Below are 13,953 nucleotides of genomic sequence, written 5' to 3' on the forward strand. Positions count from 1 at the left end.
CCGTTATATCGGCCTATCACTAAAACTAAGGCCTAGTCCTGGTTTAAGATAATCCCAGTCTGGGAAATCACCCCATAATGTCTATGCATGTTTATAATGTACAATTGACTGTGTGCTGTGTATATATCTCATACTTATCAATATACAAAGAACAAGATTTAAAAATAGACTTAGAACTTCTCGTTTTCTTTGTCTGTCAGCGTCATGTCATGATCTTGTTTTTTTCCATGCCAGGATTTTCCAAATGTCTACAATAGTTTATTTCAAAACAGCCAAATAATAAATGAAAAGGATTTTAAGCAGCATATCATCGTATTTTACAGGACGATCATAAAACAAATCCCAAAAATATAACCATTAAGAATGAGAAAGCAGAATCTACTGTTGTTAGGATCTTATCTAAGTAGGTATATATAGCCCATTTATTGTTATGTTGAGAGTACGTTGTGCATTGCATTTTTTCTATTAAATTAAAAGCCGGTTTTAATCTGGCTCAGGGTGGGTGCGAGTAGAAGGGGTTACATTTAATATTTTAAAGGAACAGTATGTAGCAGTGGTTTTCAAACTGGGGGCCGCAAGATGGTGCCAGGGGGGCCCCAATTTTATGACACTTTATGAAATACATTTATTTATCATGAATTCTGTGTAATTAAACCTAAAAAAATAAGGCTACTAACCAAAAGCACTACTAGCCGCGAAGGAATGCACCCTACACAAGGGGGGCCACACACTGAAAAAGTTTGGGAACCATTGGTATGTAGGATTGTGGCTAAAACTGGTACTGGAATCACACAACTGGTGGCCAATACACAAAATGACAACATAAACATCAGTTGAGGGCTGCAACTCCACTTTTTAAATGACAATATCCTGGCCAGACCACTGTTGTCAGTGATATAAATATTTGAAATGAAAATGATTTCTTAATGTCTAGTGACATATCAGAGCCATTTATTATTAATTGATATAAATTTCTTACATACTGTTCCTTTAACAGTTTCCAGAAATAGCTTAATTCCCTGATTAATTAATATAAGCCTGTGGTTCATTATCCATTTTCATAAATAAAATTCTCACAAATTGCACCCTGCATGGCAGAATTGTAAGCTAATATTAGTAGGAAATAAAATGTTGAGTGTGTTAAAAAATACTTTTAATTTGCATCCCAATGGCTTTTTACAGATCATTCACTTACACAGTGATTTGTGGAGACCAGAAGATGTAGCAAAGTCAAGCATGATCTTTATCTGATCTAGTCTATCTGATCTTATTTTAATCATGCTAGATCAAGTTTCACCTATTAACAAAATCATTGTTTTTGAAGGATAAGGAATAAAGAAAACCATTCTTGTCAACAACCATGATTTATTGATATCCAACACTGAGATAAGGATGGATTATTCCCAACAGTCTGGTTAATAAACAACCAGTAAATATAAGTGAAATTGAAGCGTTACATGTGAAATCTGTGACAGTTAACAGGCTAGTGTCACTCTGTCAGAAGTGGTACTGACCCAAAGGCCCCTATACCCGCTAAATGCACATTAGGTACTAACCAGTGACAGGCGTGTGTCATGTACAGAGAGGAATGCCAACTTCAATAAAACCCTTAAGATTGAATTCTTTTATCACATGAGCTACATTTAAACATTCCACACTGGTTGTTTTGGATGGTAGGCCACTTAAATGTTTGAAGGGCAAAGCCTTCCTGCAAAAGTGCTTTGGACAAATAAGAAAAAATAATTTGGCTAGCACGCAACATATTTATAAATTAACCCGAGGAGCGCCAGATTCCAGTAATAGCGCTCCTCGTAATTTACATACTCTCCACAGAGTGGGCGTGGCTAAGGGGCCTGTGTGGTGCCCAACCCCACTGCATTAGCATATGCTGATAGCAGGCTAATCACCTGCTTTGTTTCTAAAGTGAGTCGGGCTTCTTTAAGCCAGTCCTGCGCCACGCGCCGCGACTCGCCTCGAAGCTGGTTGACGAACTTGGCGGCCAGTTCGAGGTCGCCGTGCTCGATGCTATAGGTTGCGTAGGCGAGCAGCTTGAATGTGTCTAGGTCCTCAGGTGCTAGTTTAGCAGGAGGAGCTTCCTGTTCCCTCTCGAACAAAAGGACGGACTGTAGATAGGACAGGAAGTACTGGTAAAGGCTGTTGCGGGTTTCGTCGACGAGCGCCATGCGTCGCGCCAGCCGGCGGATGTCGTAGTAACGTGCGCGGAGGGAAGCTTCACCGTAGATTCCCCGGTTAAGAGACTCCTCAGGAATGGCGGTGACCAAAGCCTGAGCGAACTCGTTTTCCGCGCAGCTCTCTTTGATGGCACGGACGGCGCCATCTAGAGGTTCGCTGGGGGAATCGGCACCTGCTGATTTAAGGGTGTAGCTCAGAGCCTCCACAGACAGCCACAGCTTATGAGCTTTACGAGCCTCTTCTTCAGCAATCACATGACCTGAAAACAACGCAAAACTGAGTTATGTATAATCAGAAATAACAATACAACTACAAAATGCATTTAAGAGCTGCCTCACAATGTGCTTAAAGTTAATAAACTGTTTATATACTCTGATCCAAAACCAAAAATTCTGAATCCATTTAGCTAAAAACCTAAAACTTTCAATGGATCCTTGTTAAAAGTACCGGCCCGGTTTAAGTAAGTTCATACGTACTGTCTATAGCCTCTTCAATGCCCTTCAGTCGAGCGTAAGCTGCATTCATGTCAAGAGTAAAGGTGTCCAGCTGTTCTTGAGTCAGTCTACGGTAATGAGTCTCCTGCTCCACCATCTTACTGTTCAGGATCTACACAAAAACCAACCACAGTTACATGTTACATCATACTAAATAAATGTAAAGCTACTCCTCAAAAGGTCAATTTCTCTCAAATGTTGTTCAGAAATCTGTGTTAGTGAGCACTTCTCCTTAGCTAAATTAATCCATTCACCTCACAGGTGTGGCATATCACGATAATGATTACACAGCATGATTATTGCACAGGCGTGCCTTGGGCTGACCACAATAAAAGGCCATTCTTAAATGTGAAGTTTTATCACACAGCACAATGGCAAAGGCAAAGTGCTAACTAACACAGATTTGTGAACATTATTTGAAAGAAATTGACCTTTTGTGTACATAGAAAAAGTCTTTGATCTTGGAGTTCAGCTCATGAAAAAAGGAGGCAAAAACAAAAGTGTACATGTACATTCAAATTGGGTAACCAGTTCAGCTTAATAATGCCACCAGGGAGCTATTTTATACGTAGGTATTGCTATACTGAATTCACCCAGCTAGATCTTAAATGATCTTCATTTGTGTTGAGTTTGTAATTAAATAAGGGTGAGTAAATGATTTCTGGGTGTATGGGATACCTCCTGGGCCTCCTCACGCAGCTCCTGCTCTTGAACCTTCAGCACATCGCGCAGGTGATCCATGTGTGCGGCAGCCTGCCGTCGCAGCTGTGTTCTCATCTCAGCCTCCATCACCTCACGCACTTCCTGCATCTGCGCACACACACATTTGACAGCCTTAATACGCTATACTATCAGTAAATGTCATTTTAAAAGAACAGTAATGCCAGACCTTCTTCTCCTGCTCCAGTCTCATGTCTCCACGACTGTGCTCCAGAGCAGAAACCACGGCTCTCTCCACAGCTTTCTTATTCTCCAGCTTCTGCTGCTCCAGCGCCGTCTCGATGTGAATCTGCTCCCTCACACGCTGCTCAGCAAGCTCGCGGTTCAGCTGGTCGATGCGACGGTGGGCGTGAGCGATCAGGGCATTCAGATCATCCTTGCTCAACTTCCCAGCTGAAATGCAGCATTAGAAACGATGTGATTGAATGGAATGGAAGACTTCCCATCTTCATGTTAATGGCTGCAAACTATGAATTTCATTGTTGTGGCGCAGAGAGTTTCAACAGAATGCCAGGAAAGAAAGTTACTAGCCTGTGACAACAAGCTCATGTATTTTCCCAAGTGGGTGATGTTCATAGGTTATCAACCAGCTTTCGTTTGCATTTTTTTGCTTCCGTCATTGTCCTGTCAGGGTTGCCAGATCCACGTAACAAAACCAGCCCTATGGCCATTCAAAATTTGTCCAAAAGCATCCCACATACCAATAACTAATTTCTTCCATCTCTAACCCGCAGAAAAACATCAACATGTTGAAAAGCAGCCCAATTCAGGCAGAGGACCTGGCAACTCTGCCTTGCTTTAAACTAAAGGGCGATTTATAGTCGTGCGTAGGTCCTACGGCGTAGCCGCGCTGCGTAGGTTCCGCGTCGGTTTTCATTTATACTTGTGCGTCGCCGTCCGCGTCGACGTGCAAACACACGCGAAACCGCTGGTTGGCAGTAATCACGCGTGTGACCGCAGTAGCAGCAGAAGTCGTCACAGAAGAAGCAGCTATGACCAGCAAACGGAAATACCTATAACGCAGTTTTTTTAACTGACGGGAGGGGTTCTGGTGGACCAATCACAGAGCTTGCGGTCCGCGTAGAGCCTACGCGCTGTTAGAAATTTTGTGAGGTGCGCGTCAGGCTACGCAGAGCTACGCACAGGCTACGGATAGCTACGGCGTAGGACCTACGCACGACTATAAATCGCCCTTAAAGCTGGTCGCACGGTGAGCAGAAGCGCCTGATAAACATGCAACTCGCATTGTATGATGAAACAGCTCCTGACTGTAATTATAAGCACATAGCTCGGGCTGTATGAAGCGGACACATGTCCGCACTGTCCGACCTTATTGCAGGAGCAGATGACGGCACAGACCAACTAATCGATGATCAAAGCAATTGAAAACGAATGTCATTAGCGATCTTTATTGATTAGTTATTAACCATTTTAAACAACAAAAAGGATCAACATTAGGTTTAATAGGATAAGATGTATCAGCCTAAACACTAGGGGTGTAACGGTACGCAAAAATCACGGTTCGGTGCGAACCCCGGTTTTGAAGCCACGGTTCGGTTCATTTTCGGTACAGTAAGGGAGAAATGCAAACATTAAACTGCAGGTTGTTTATTACTTTAAACTTTTTTTTACAATTTGTTTACACTTTTTTAAACACTTTATTAAAGTATAAAATATATATAAAATGAAAAAATAATAAATAAAATACTACTGCAAAGTTATTTTTTACATTATTTTATAACAGAAGGTAACTCTTATCTTAACCTTCTCTTAAACTTTTTCTACTAAAACCTTGAACTAACAAATTCAATTCCTGAATACATTTATGAACTATTAGCCTACATTTTTGCCACTAAAAATTTTCTGTTTTGATTTATTTTTGATTGTTTAACTCACAGAATTGAATTGGCTATGTACCATCTCTGTATAAAAATAATATTACTGCTCTATGTGTAACTGCATAGCAAGCAACATGATGATATACTTATTATACACTCATTTTGAGATTAGTGAGCTGCATACATAGCCATCTTTGATCTTTTGCACGTTTCTCCTAATCTTTGCTTGTGTCATCAATGTAAGCTGTGACTTTACTTACGAACCCCTCCGCAGCTGAGTAACAGCTGAGTAAGCCCGGGTTACAGCTCTTCTCTGTCCCGACCAGCTGATCGCATTGTGACAATGATATGATTGACGTGATATGCAGATGAAAAATCTGATCACGCATTCCTTATTCTTGCTGTCACAGAAAGCGCGTCTCATGAATGCGTAGCAACGAAAGACGTGCATCCTCTCACGCACTTTTGAAAGAACAAAGCAGCGCGTTGACACGCGTTTAACATGCGCTTTTAGATACGACACGTAAACGTTTACATCAATAATCAAACGGATATACAACTAAGTAAATAAAAATCTTTCTGCGGGCCGAATTATGTTATATGTTTGACAGAAGACTTGCGCTGAACGCGGAGACTTCCGCCACTTAATATGTTCGTGTGGAAACGCACGTGTTATGTTCCGCACAGGCGCACACAAAATACTTTCGGTGCACGTGCGCACCGTGCCGAAAGCCCTGAACCGAAACGGTCCGGTTCGAATACACGAACCGTTACACCCCTACTAAACACGAATAACTTCTGAAAGCTGATAAAAATAATATACAAACCGACCAAAGACTGACATTAGTGATACTTTATGTGAGTGAGATCTTACTGAGTCCCTTCCAGCTGGCCTGGATCTCCGGCGTGATGCTGGCGAGCTCCTTCTGGAACTGAGCTTTGGCTTCATTCACCAGCTCAGTGTACTGAGACACGATCTTCGCCTCTGTCTGTGCCGCCTGCACCTGAAGCACAGACACATAACACTCCGGTGTAATTTACAGCATCCAGATGGGACACCAGCGCCTCAGAGGGATAAAGTTAAAAGACACTTACTTTGGTTACAACATCGTCCAGATCCACGATCATGTTGTGTAAATTCTCCTCCGCTGCCAGTATCTGTGGTCTCGCGGCATCGATTTTGGTGTGTTTGGCGCCGTTGATCACGCCACGAAGTTTCTCAAGCTCTTCTCTGATGACATGACAAGTAAAACACAATCAATACAGTATAGAGTACGTAGAACGACCTTTATGTTAATATGGGGCTTAAACAGGAAGTATTCTGTAGTTCAGTTGGTATCACACTGCGATAACAGAACAAAAGGTTGAGAGATCGATCCCAGCAACACACATACTGATAAAATGCGTATGCTGAATGCACGTTAAGTCACTTAGCTAAATGCATGAACGTAAATGTTTTATAAATTAATATTTACAAAGATATTGACCCCTTAAGTAGCTCCAGTATACTCGGCTACATCTCAATAGTGACTTAGGGGGCGTGCACACCGAAGCTTTTACGCCAACGCATGTTTTCAATTGTTTCCAATGAAAGCTCAGCGTTTTTCAAAAAAGCGTTTTTCTTCCACGCTAAAAACTGGAGCCGAGAGTTGAAAAATATTCAACTTTGGGTTTAAAGCTCCGCTCGTCAATGTCAGTTCTCACACGGCCATCCAATCACAGTGGAGGAGGAGCGGAACATTACCACAGCAAACCAACTGGCTCACAGCTCAAGTATCATAGCTAACAAAGCGCTCGGCTAAAGAAAGCTGGCACACAGCTAAAAACAGCTGGCATTCAGCGTCCTCCAGGCATTTTCAGCTTGCCTTTAAAAGTTTTGGTGTGCATGCCCCCTTAGGGACTGATCACACCAAACGCGTTTAAGGCAGTTGCAGGCGCCTTTTTGTATGATATTCTATGGGCAGGGAGCATTTGCATGCTGTTTATGTGCGCCGAGCGCCTTGTGGTTTTTGCCGCCAGCCGCAGCGAGCGCTTTGAAGGAGCACTGAGAGCGTAGAAGCGCTTTCCATTGTCCAATCGAATGAGGGGAGGCCTTACGTCGTGGTGAGGGAAGTTTACAGTTGCTTTGAAGAACCAGACTCCACTCTCTCACTTTCTCCTGCGTGTTTGTGCACCTCTCATCCTCAAACAAGGTCAGAGCAAGCATCGCCTTTTTAAAGTTTTTGCTAATTTGATAGTATCAGCAAAAGAACGCTCACTCTTTAGTATTTGATTGACAAGACAGCTGACTCGGTGGTTGCCTAGCAATATAAAAAGCCGCGTCGCACTGCTCTTTTTAAAAAAAAAGGCAGTGCATCGCGCCTTGCGTTTCTAAACGTTTAAAGTGCTTTGGTGTGATTAGCCCCTTAGTGTAGCTTGGCATATAAGTAGTAGCTAAAAGCTTGCCTAGATTTTTAAAGTAGCTTTCCGTCGACATTAACCCCGGATTTCCACCGACTGCGGAGCGGCTGCAGATCAGCTCCGCTGCGTTACGTCTCCGCACTCTGCCGTCCGCCAATACCCACCAGTTCCGTTTTTGTTGCAGAGCGGCTGCGTGCTGAAGTGACGAGGACCCATGAGGTCTCGCAAATTCACGTGATGATCGCGCGATACCTAGTTCTGTCTCTGCCCATTATGCCGTTGAATTATGACGTTTTTACAAACCAGCCCAGATCACACCACGAGATCTCGCGTAGACAGAGCAGTACATCAAATCCATCCAAAATTCAAAAAATAAGAAGGCTGCTAAAACATTTATTTATGCTCTATCTTTAATGTATTTATTTGAAACTCCCCCTGGCTCTGTTCCTGTCTATTATTTGTTGTTTCTGTATTAATGACTTTATTTGTGTGTGTTTGTAATGTTTGTATTGCAAAGATTTAATAAAAAAAAACACGAGTTCTCGTGAATTCAGGTATGATCACGCGATAAAGTCATGGCTCCGCCCTGCGGAGCTGTCCGGCATCCGTCAAAAATAAAAGCTCTGCGTATTTTTGCCTGAGGGTGGCCGGAGCTATGACGGATTCGGAGCGCAGTCAGTGGAAATACACACATTGACTTGAATGGAAACCGATTGACTCTGCCGCCGTTCCGCAGTCGGTGGAAATCCGGGCCTTGGTGTACACGCCCCCTAAGTATTTTATTATGCAAAGCTCATGTGAGGTGTTTTAGTGTCTGATCTCACTTGGCTTTGAGCAGAGCTTCTCCAGCCTCGTCCACAGCCCGGGACCTCTCGCTTAGAGCCTCGTTCAGTTCTTTCCATTGAGATGACTTCTCATCGGGGGGAGTCTGAACACACAAACACAAGAGAATGATACAACTAGCAGAGGTAGCTTGCTAAAAACATTTAAACTAAAAACACAAACATTATTAGAAGATTTATTGTGTGATGCTAAAATAAATGATAATCACAGATAAATAATAATAATCACATTAATAACTTCCGAAACTAAACACTGTGCAGCAGTTGCAGGCTTGTCAACGGTTGACTTTTGTGCTTTGTGTGTGTGTGTGTTCACCTGTGAGTCCATGGCTTCTTTGAGTTTTTGTGTGTGAGCGTTAATGGCGGTCAGCGCAGCCTCTTGGGCTCCAATAGCCTGCAGGGTGATCTTAGCTGAGCGGCCCAGTGTTTCCTCTAATCCAGCAGTCAAAGCTGAGGAAAGTTACATACAAAATAACCTTACAATCTACCAAATAACAACACATCAACTGTCAAAGAATGCATTGAAATAATCTGTTAAATTGTTCTCTAATTTCTACATAGAAGGTATGTAGCTTTATTAAGTGCAAAAATTATCCAGAGACAATTTTACATGTATAAATAAAAAACTTTTGACCGGTACTTTATGTTGTACTTAAACAATTAGAATTGACCCACCTGTCAAAGCATCATGTTCAGCTTTATCCTGTTGAGCTAGTCGAGCGGTCACCTCCTCTGCCGATCTCTCCTTCAGCACAGGATCAGGATGAGAGCTTTCAGCTACAAAAACAAACACACACACATCACTTTTGCCATACAATCTGACCAACACATCCTCTATTACTGATTCCTGTAGCTCAACTTGCAACAGCAGAGTCAACTACAGGTTCAAATCCCAAGGAATGCATGGGATAAAATAATAAATACTTCTCCTTGCTTAAATGCAAATACTTTTCCAGTCATTTTATGTGTTTACTTGAATGCAAAAAAATTAACACATAACCAAAAACATTTTAGATCTGAGCAGAACTAGAAAAATGTATATGCACTACAGAAATTAATACTTCCACGTTTTGATGACACTGATATATAAATAAATAAAGTTCTAGCATATGTGGAACAGACTTCATATGTTGGCTTTGTTTATAAGGGCACTAAACACAAAGAAATATGAGTAGATGTTAATAATAGTCACACACACCAGATAGTGATGTTAGGTTAGTAAAACCTTTAGAAAGACAAGTTAAACAGACACACAGTGAAGACAAACATTCATGCAGAAAGCAAAAACACAGCGTGTTTGTGCGGGTGAGACCATGAGACAGGGAAAGCTGTGATGACTGAACCAGTTTGAGTTCATGCAGATATAAAACTGATCTGATGGTTTGAAATCAAACACTGATGCTGGGTCAGTTGTTAGAGGCAGAAGACTGTGTGAATGATCCAGTGCTGACCTGCAGGGGGAGCTGACACAGGGGTCTCAGATGCTGTTTCATCACTCGTACCCGGCGCGGGCATAGAGGGCACATCACTGATAGCTGAAATAATATGAGCCGCCTCTGTCGAGGCTTCTGCAACAATAGTAGGACTCACATGAGTATCACCATATAGCTCTGATCACAATGAAGATCAAAGGCATCTGTACACAGATTTGAGCTACGAGAACAAAACCAGAACATTTGTGATCCTTTGATGTTTTGAATTGGTAAAGGTCAAGATGTGATTAGACATTCTGTGCTTGTGATTTATTACATCTGATTTATCACTCAAGTGTCCTGTACAGTGCAAATATAAAAGAACATTTAGGCTATTCATTACAATATTTGTTGGCCGAACAAGTGCTAAAATATTTGCCATTATACTATTTGTGCTATTTAATTCATTATTTTTTGTATCTTATGCCAAAAAAAAAGCTCAACGTGATGCTTTGTCCTGTCCAATAACAGTGGAAATTAGGGATGTGCTCGAATGGCCGAATATTCGGTCTGCATGATAATTTGAATAGAAAAAAATGCTATTTAAATGTTTGTTTATTATTAATGCGTCATTGCAGGGTTAATCTCGTAACTTGACACAGTCAGCCACAAGGTATTAAGTCAGCTTGCGTTATATATGTAACATAATGTTAATTTCAGATTTTCTAGTTTAGATCCGTTGTTCTTCCTGGATAACCACCGAGTTTTCTCTGAAGCCCCGACATTTTTTGGGAATGAAAAAAAGGCTTCACCAAAGCAAGTAAGCTTAATATGGTATGTCTTTCAACTTTGCTTGGGGTTGGGTTATGGTATAATATTTGGTATAATTTCTGTAAGATCAAACAGTACTGAATTCGTACTAAAGTGGGTGTGTCCTTTTAAATCCAAATCCGCTAATGAAATGCAAACACTGTTCGCCATGATGGTGGTTTGTTAAAATTGAAAAACTCAATTGTGCTGTCAATTATTTTCTCTCTTTCTCCCTTAAATGGCAATGCCGTGGTTGGACAGTGCAGATTAAGAGGCGGTATTATTATAAGATCCCCTTTGACATCACAAGGGGAGCCAGATTTTGTTAGATTTTTTGTTTATGACTTTTTCCTCTCTTTAAAGTCCTTCCAGAAGTCATGCCGACGGAGGTTAATCTTATCTATCAAAAATGGGCACTGGGCATATTTTCAATTTACAATTTTGATTATGCAGTTTGAACGGTAACAGAAATGCAACTAGAGTTTATTAACAAGGGTAAACACTCAATGTTAATCTCTTAACATTTCAACAATGAAAACTTCCTGTAAAGGAAGTAGTGCACGAGTAACCATGCCATTATTTTTCAAAAATAATTTAATAAATGATCCTTGACACACATAAAGTTCAAAAACAAATGAAATCTATCTGAGAGATTCAGTGAGCCTTAATCAAAATACAGATTTCACACTTTTACAAATAATCCTTGAAGTGTCTGACTATGTTCTCATGTGTTTATTAGGCTACTGTTCAGGACTATTATAATTAACATCAAATAAAAGCTTTATAGCTGATTGTGATTTCCTTTTTTTTTAAGTCCCCACAACACAAGATGAATGGAAACACATTAAAGTATTAATGCGTGTTTTAGTGGTAAAAGGGCTCAATATAAACACATTACAGCACAAACAGTGTCACTAACCCTGAAGTGTCTGTGGAACGGGCGCTGGTGGTTCCTCTACAGCGGGCGAAGGGGCTGGATCAGACTTCTTTAGTTTAGATTTGGGTTGCTTGGACTCCTTAGAGGCCTCAGACAGTGAGGATATTTGCAGGGGTTCCATTTTTCCCTAATAAAAAAAATTGACATTGTATATGAATGACCGAAGATAGATATAGACCTCCTGTTAACTAAACCTATGTCAAAATACAGGTCGTGACTCCCCCAAAACAATCAGAAGTGATATTAACTCTTACTGGTTTCTTTTGTAATGGTACAAATGGAGGAGGTGGAGGTCCAAGTGCCATCTCAAACAGCTGATCAGAGTAGGGAACGCTCTTCTCTACATTTGATCGAAATTTAGGGTCCCATTTAGCATAAAGGATCGTACCACCAACACCTCCACCCACTGTTAGAAGACTAGCAGCTACTATCTTCCCAGCAGTTGATCTGTGTAACAAAAAAGTCTTTATTAAGATGCAGTATTGTGTTAAAGATGTTTTGCACACAATATTGAGTAAAAATAACATTTGAATTAGCTGGTGATGTCACACAGCGTGATGTTTCTCGTACCCAGACTCTCCAGCTGTGGCGTATCTGCGACAGGACTGCAGTTGATGGCCCGTCACTTTCCCACACACACATTGCTGTTGGGAAGCAATAAAATAGTTAACAAACATTACATGCCCATTAAGAAAAATTGTGATTCAATGAGTTTTCTTTGCACTGACCATAATCATTTTACGTTTGTTAATAATAAACAGGCTATTATTTAAGATGCAAAAGCTGTTTTGTGAATGACCATTTCATTGTAGTATCATAAATTGACAAACAATCAATACTTGTGGGTTTTACAAACAATAAAGACTCATAAAAACCATCATGCATGAAAAAAAAAAGAGTAGTATACTATAATGTTTCTTCATTAGGGATGCAACCGAGTGATGTTTTTCTTCTTCGGTATTCAATGAATGGACAGCTGAATTTATTTGAAACTTCAAGGCCAACAGCAACACGCTTGAATTGGTATCTGATTTACATATAATTAATTATTCATAAGCGTAATTAGATTACAGAACAACAATGAAAATGAAAGGAGGTTGCGTGGGAAACTTTTTGAACTTTTCACTGACAAGGTCACGTCCTTTTATTGGACGAATGAAATAAACTTGAGGATGCATTAAAATAGTTATGAGAATTGCATACTACTTAACGCATTTTGAATTTAGTTAACGCATTTAATTGTAAATAAGGCTGACGAAAGTAACTAAAAAAGAAACAGAATAGGCGACAGCACTTGGCTAGCATTGTGATCCGGATGACAGAGAATATGAATTTTGACGCTGTTGTAAACCTTGCGTTTCTATTGGTGAAAACATACATCACTCACTCAAACCTGCGATTTTATTGGTCCGAAGTATCTGCCTATCAAATTAAAAACGCCCATTTCGCACACAAGTTACGTCGTTAGCGTAAAGCAGCATTCCACCCCGGTGTGTCACTTACAATGTGGTAAATATCATATCAGAGCAAAAGCAGTCCCAAACTCGTTGGGTAGTAATTTAATTTAAGTTATGGTTGTTTAAATGAAAGCCACATTAAATATTACAACCCGTTATTAAATGGTAAAGGTAAACTGCGGCGGGCCTCTGTGTGGGTCACTGAATGACCGTTCTCAACATGCTAACAGATTAAAACTCACCCGCGCTGCTGCATGTGTCGCTTTCCAACAGACGCGCAGCATGCTTGACACCTCTGTCTCTGAGTGCTGAATATAAGAGTAGAAATGTACGACCGGTTTCAGCAAAACATTATAAAAGTGATCAACCTCAACTGCAGTTTTGCCCCAGCACACTAGATTAGCTCCAGCGCTGTTGCACGTAGTGACTAGTGACAGAAGCGCGCATGTGCAGTAGGTATCCGCACTCGATACATATGTCACGTGTTCTCAGAAACGGTCATCACTAGAAATATTCTTTTCATATGTTGTTTTATACTTTAGTAGAGATTTATGTCGTGTCGTGTCGTGTGGTAATAGTTGGTGTATTTGATGTGTTTTTATTTCGAGAGAGAGAATTTCGAAAATAATGAACAATATATATTATACAATTTATTGTATTAGGAAAGTAACGAAATGGGCCCTTTGTAAACCAAATGTGTCGCATTTTTCATTTTGTCACACAGTAAAAAACAAAAAAGCAAATGAAACATGTAATATTTTAAAAGTACTCAATTTTCTGTAATTCTTCTCTGGAAACATATGATTAGCTCTTATTCGTGTGGCACTGAACAAAATTTTATTTTTGTATT

At 40.6% G+C, this 13,953-nt stretch overlaps 1 protein-coding gene across 1 annotated transcript; it reads right to left on the reverse strand.

Moving 5' to 3' along the window:
* Positions 1-1,345: 1,345 nt before the first annotated feature.
* Positions 1,346-13,534, reverse strand: immt (inner membrane protein, mitochondrial (mitofilin)). Its single transcript, XM_065249198.2, has 14 exons — positions 13,346-13,534; positions 12,217-12,290; positions 11,901-12,093; positions 11,629-11,773; positions 9,939-10,055; positions 9,163-9,264; positions 8,804-8,937; positions 8,470-8,573; positions 6,341-6,476; positions 6,120-6,249; positions 3,577-3,800; positions 3,366-3,497; positions 2,670-2,799; positions 1,346-2,452 (listed from the first exon to the last, which is right to left on the reverse strand). Exons 1-14 carry the CDS (start codon positions 13,385-13,387, stop codon positions 1,845-1,847), a joined length of 2,271 nt encoding a protein of 756 aa, XP_065105270.2. The 5' UTR covers positions 13,388-13,534; the 3' UTR covers positions 1,346-1,844.
* Positions 13,535-13,953: the final 419 nt, after the last annotated feature.

The sequence above is a fragment of the Paramisgurnus dabryanus genome, chromosome 16 (assembly GCF_030506205.2).
Source record: "Paramisgurnus dabryanus chromosome 16, PD_genome_1.1, whole genome shotgun sequence".
NCBI lineage: Eukaryota > Metazoa > Chordata > Actinopteri > Cypriniformes > Cobitidae > Paramisgurnus > Paramisgurnus dabryanus.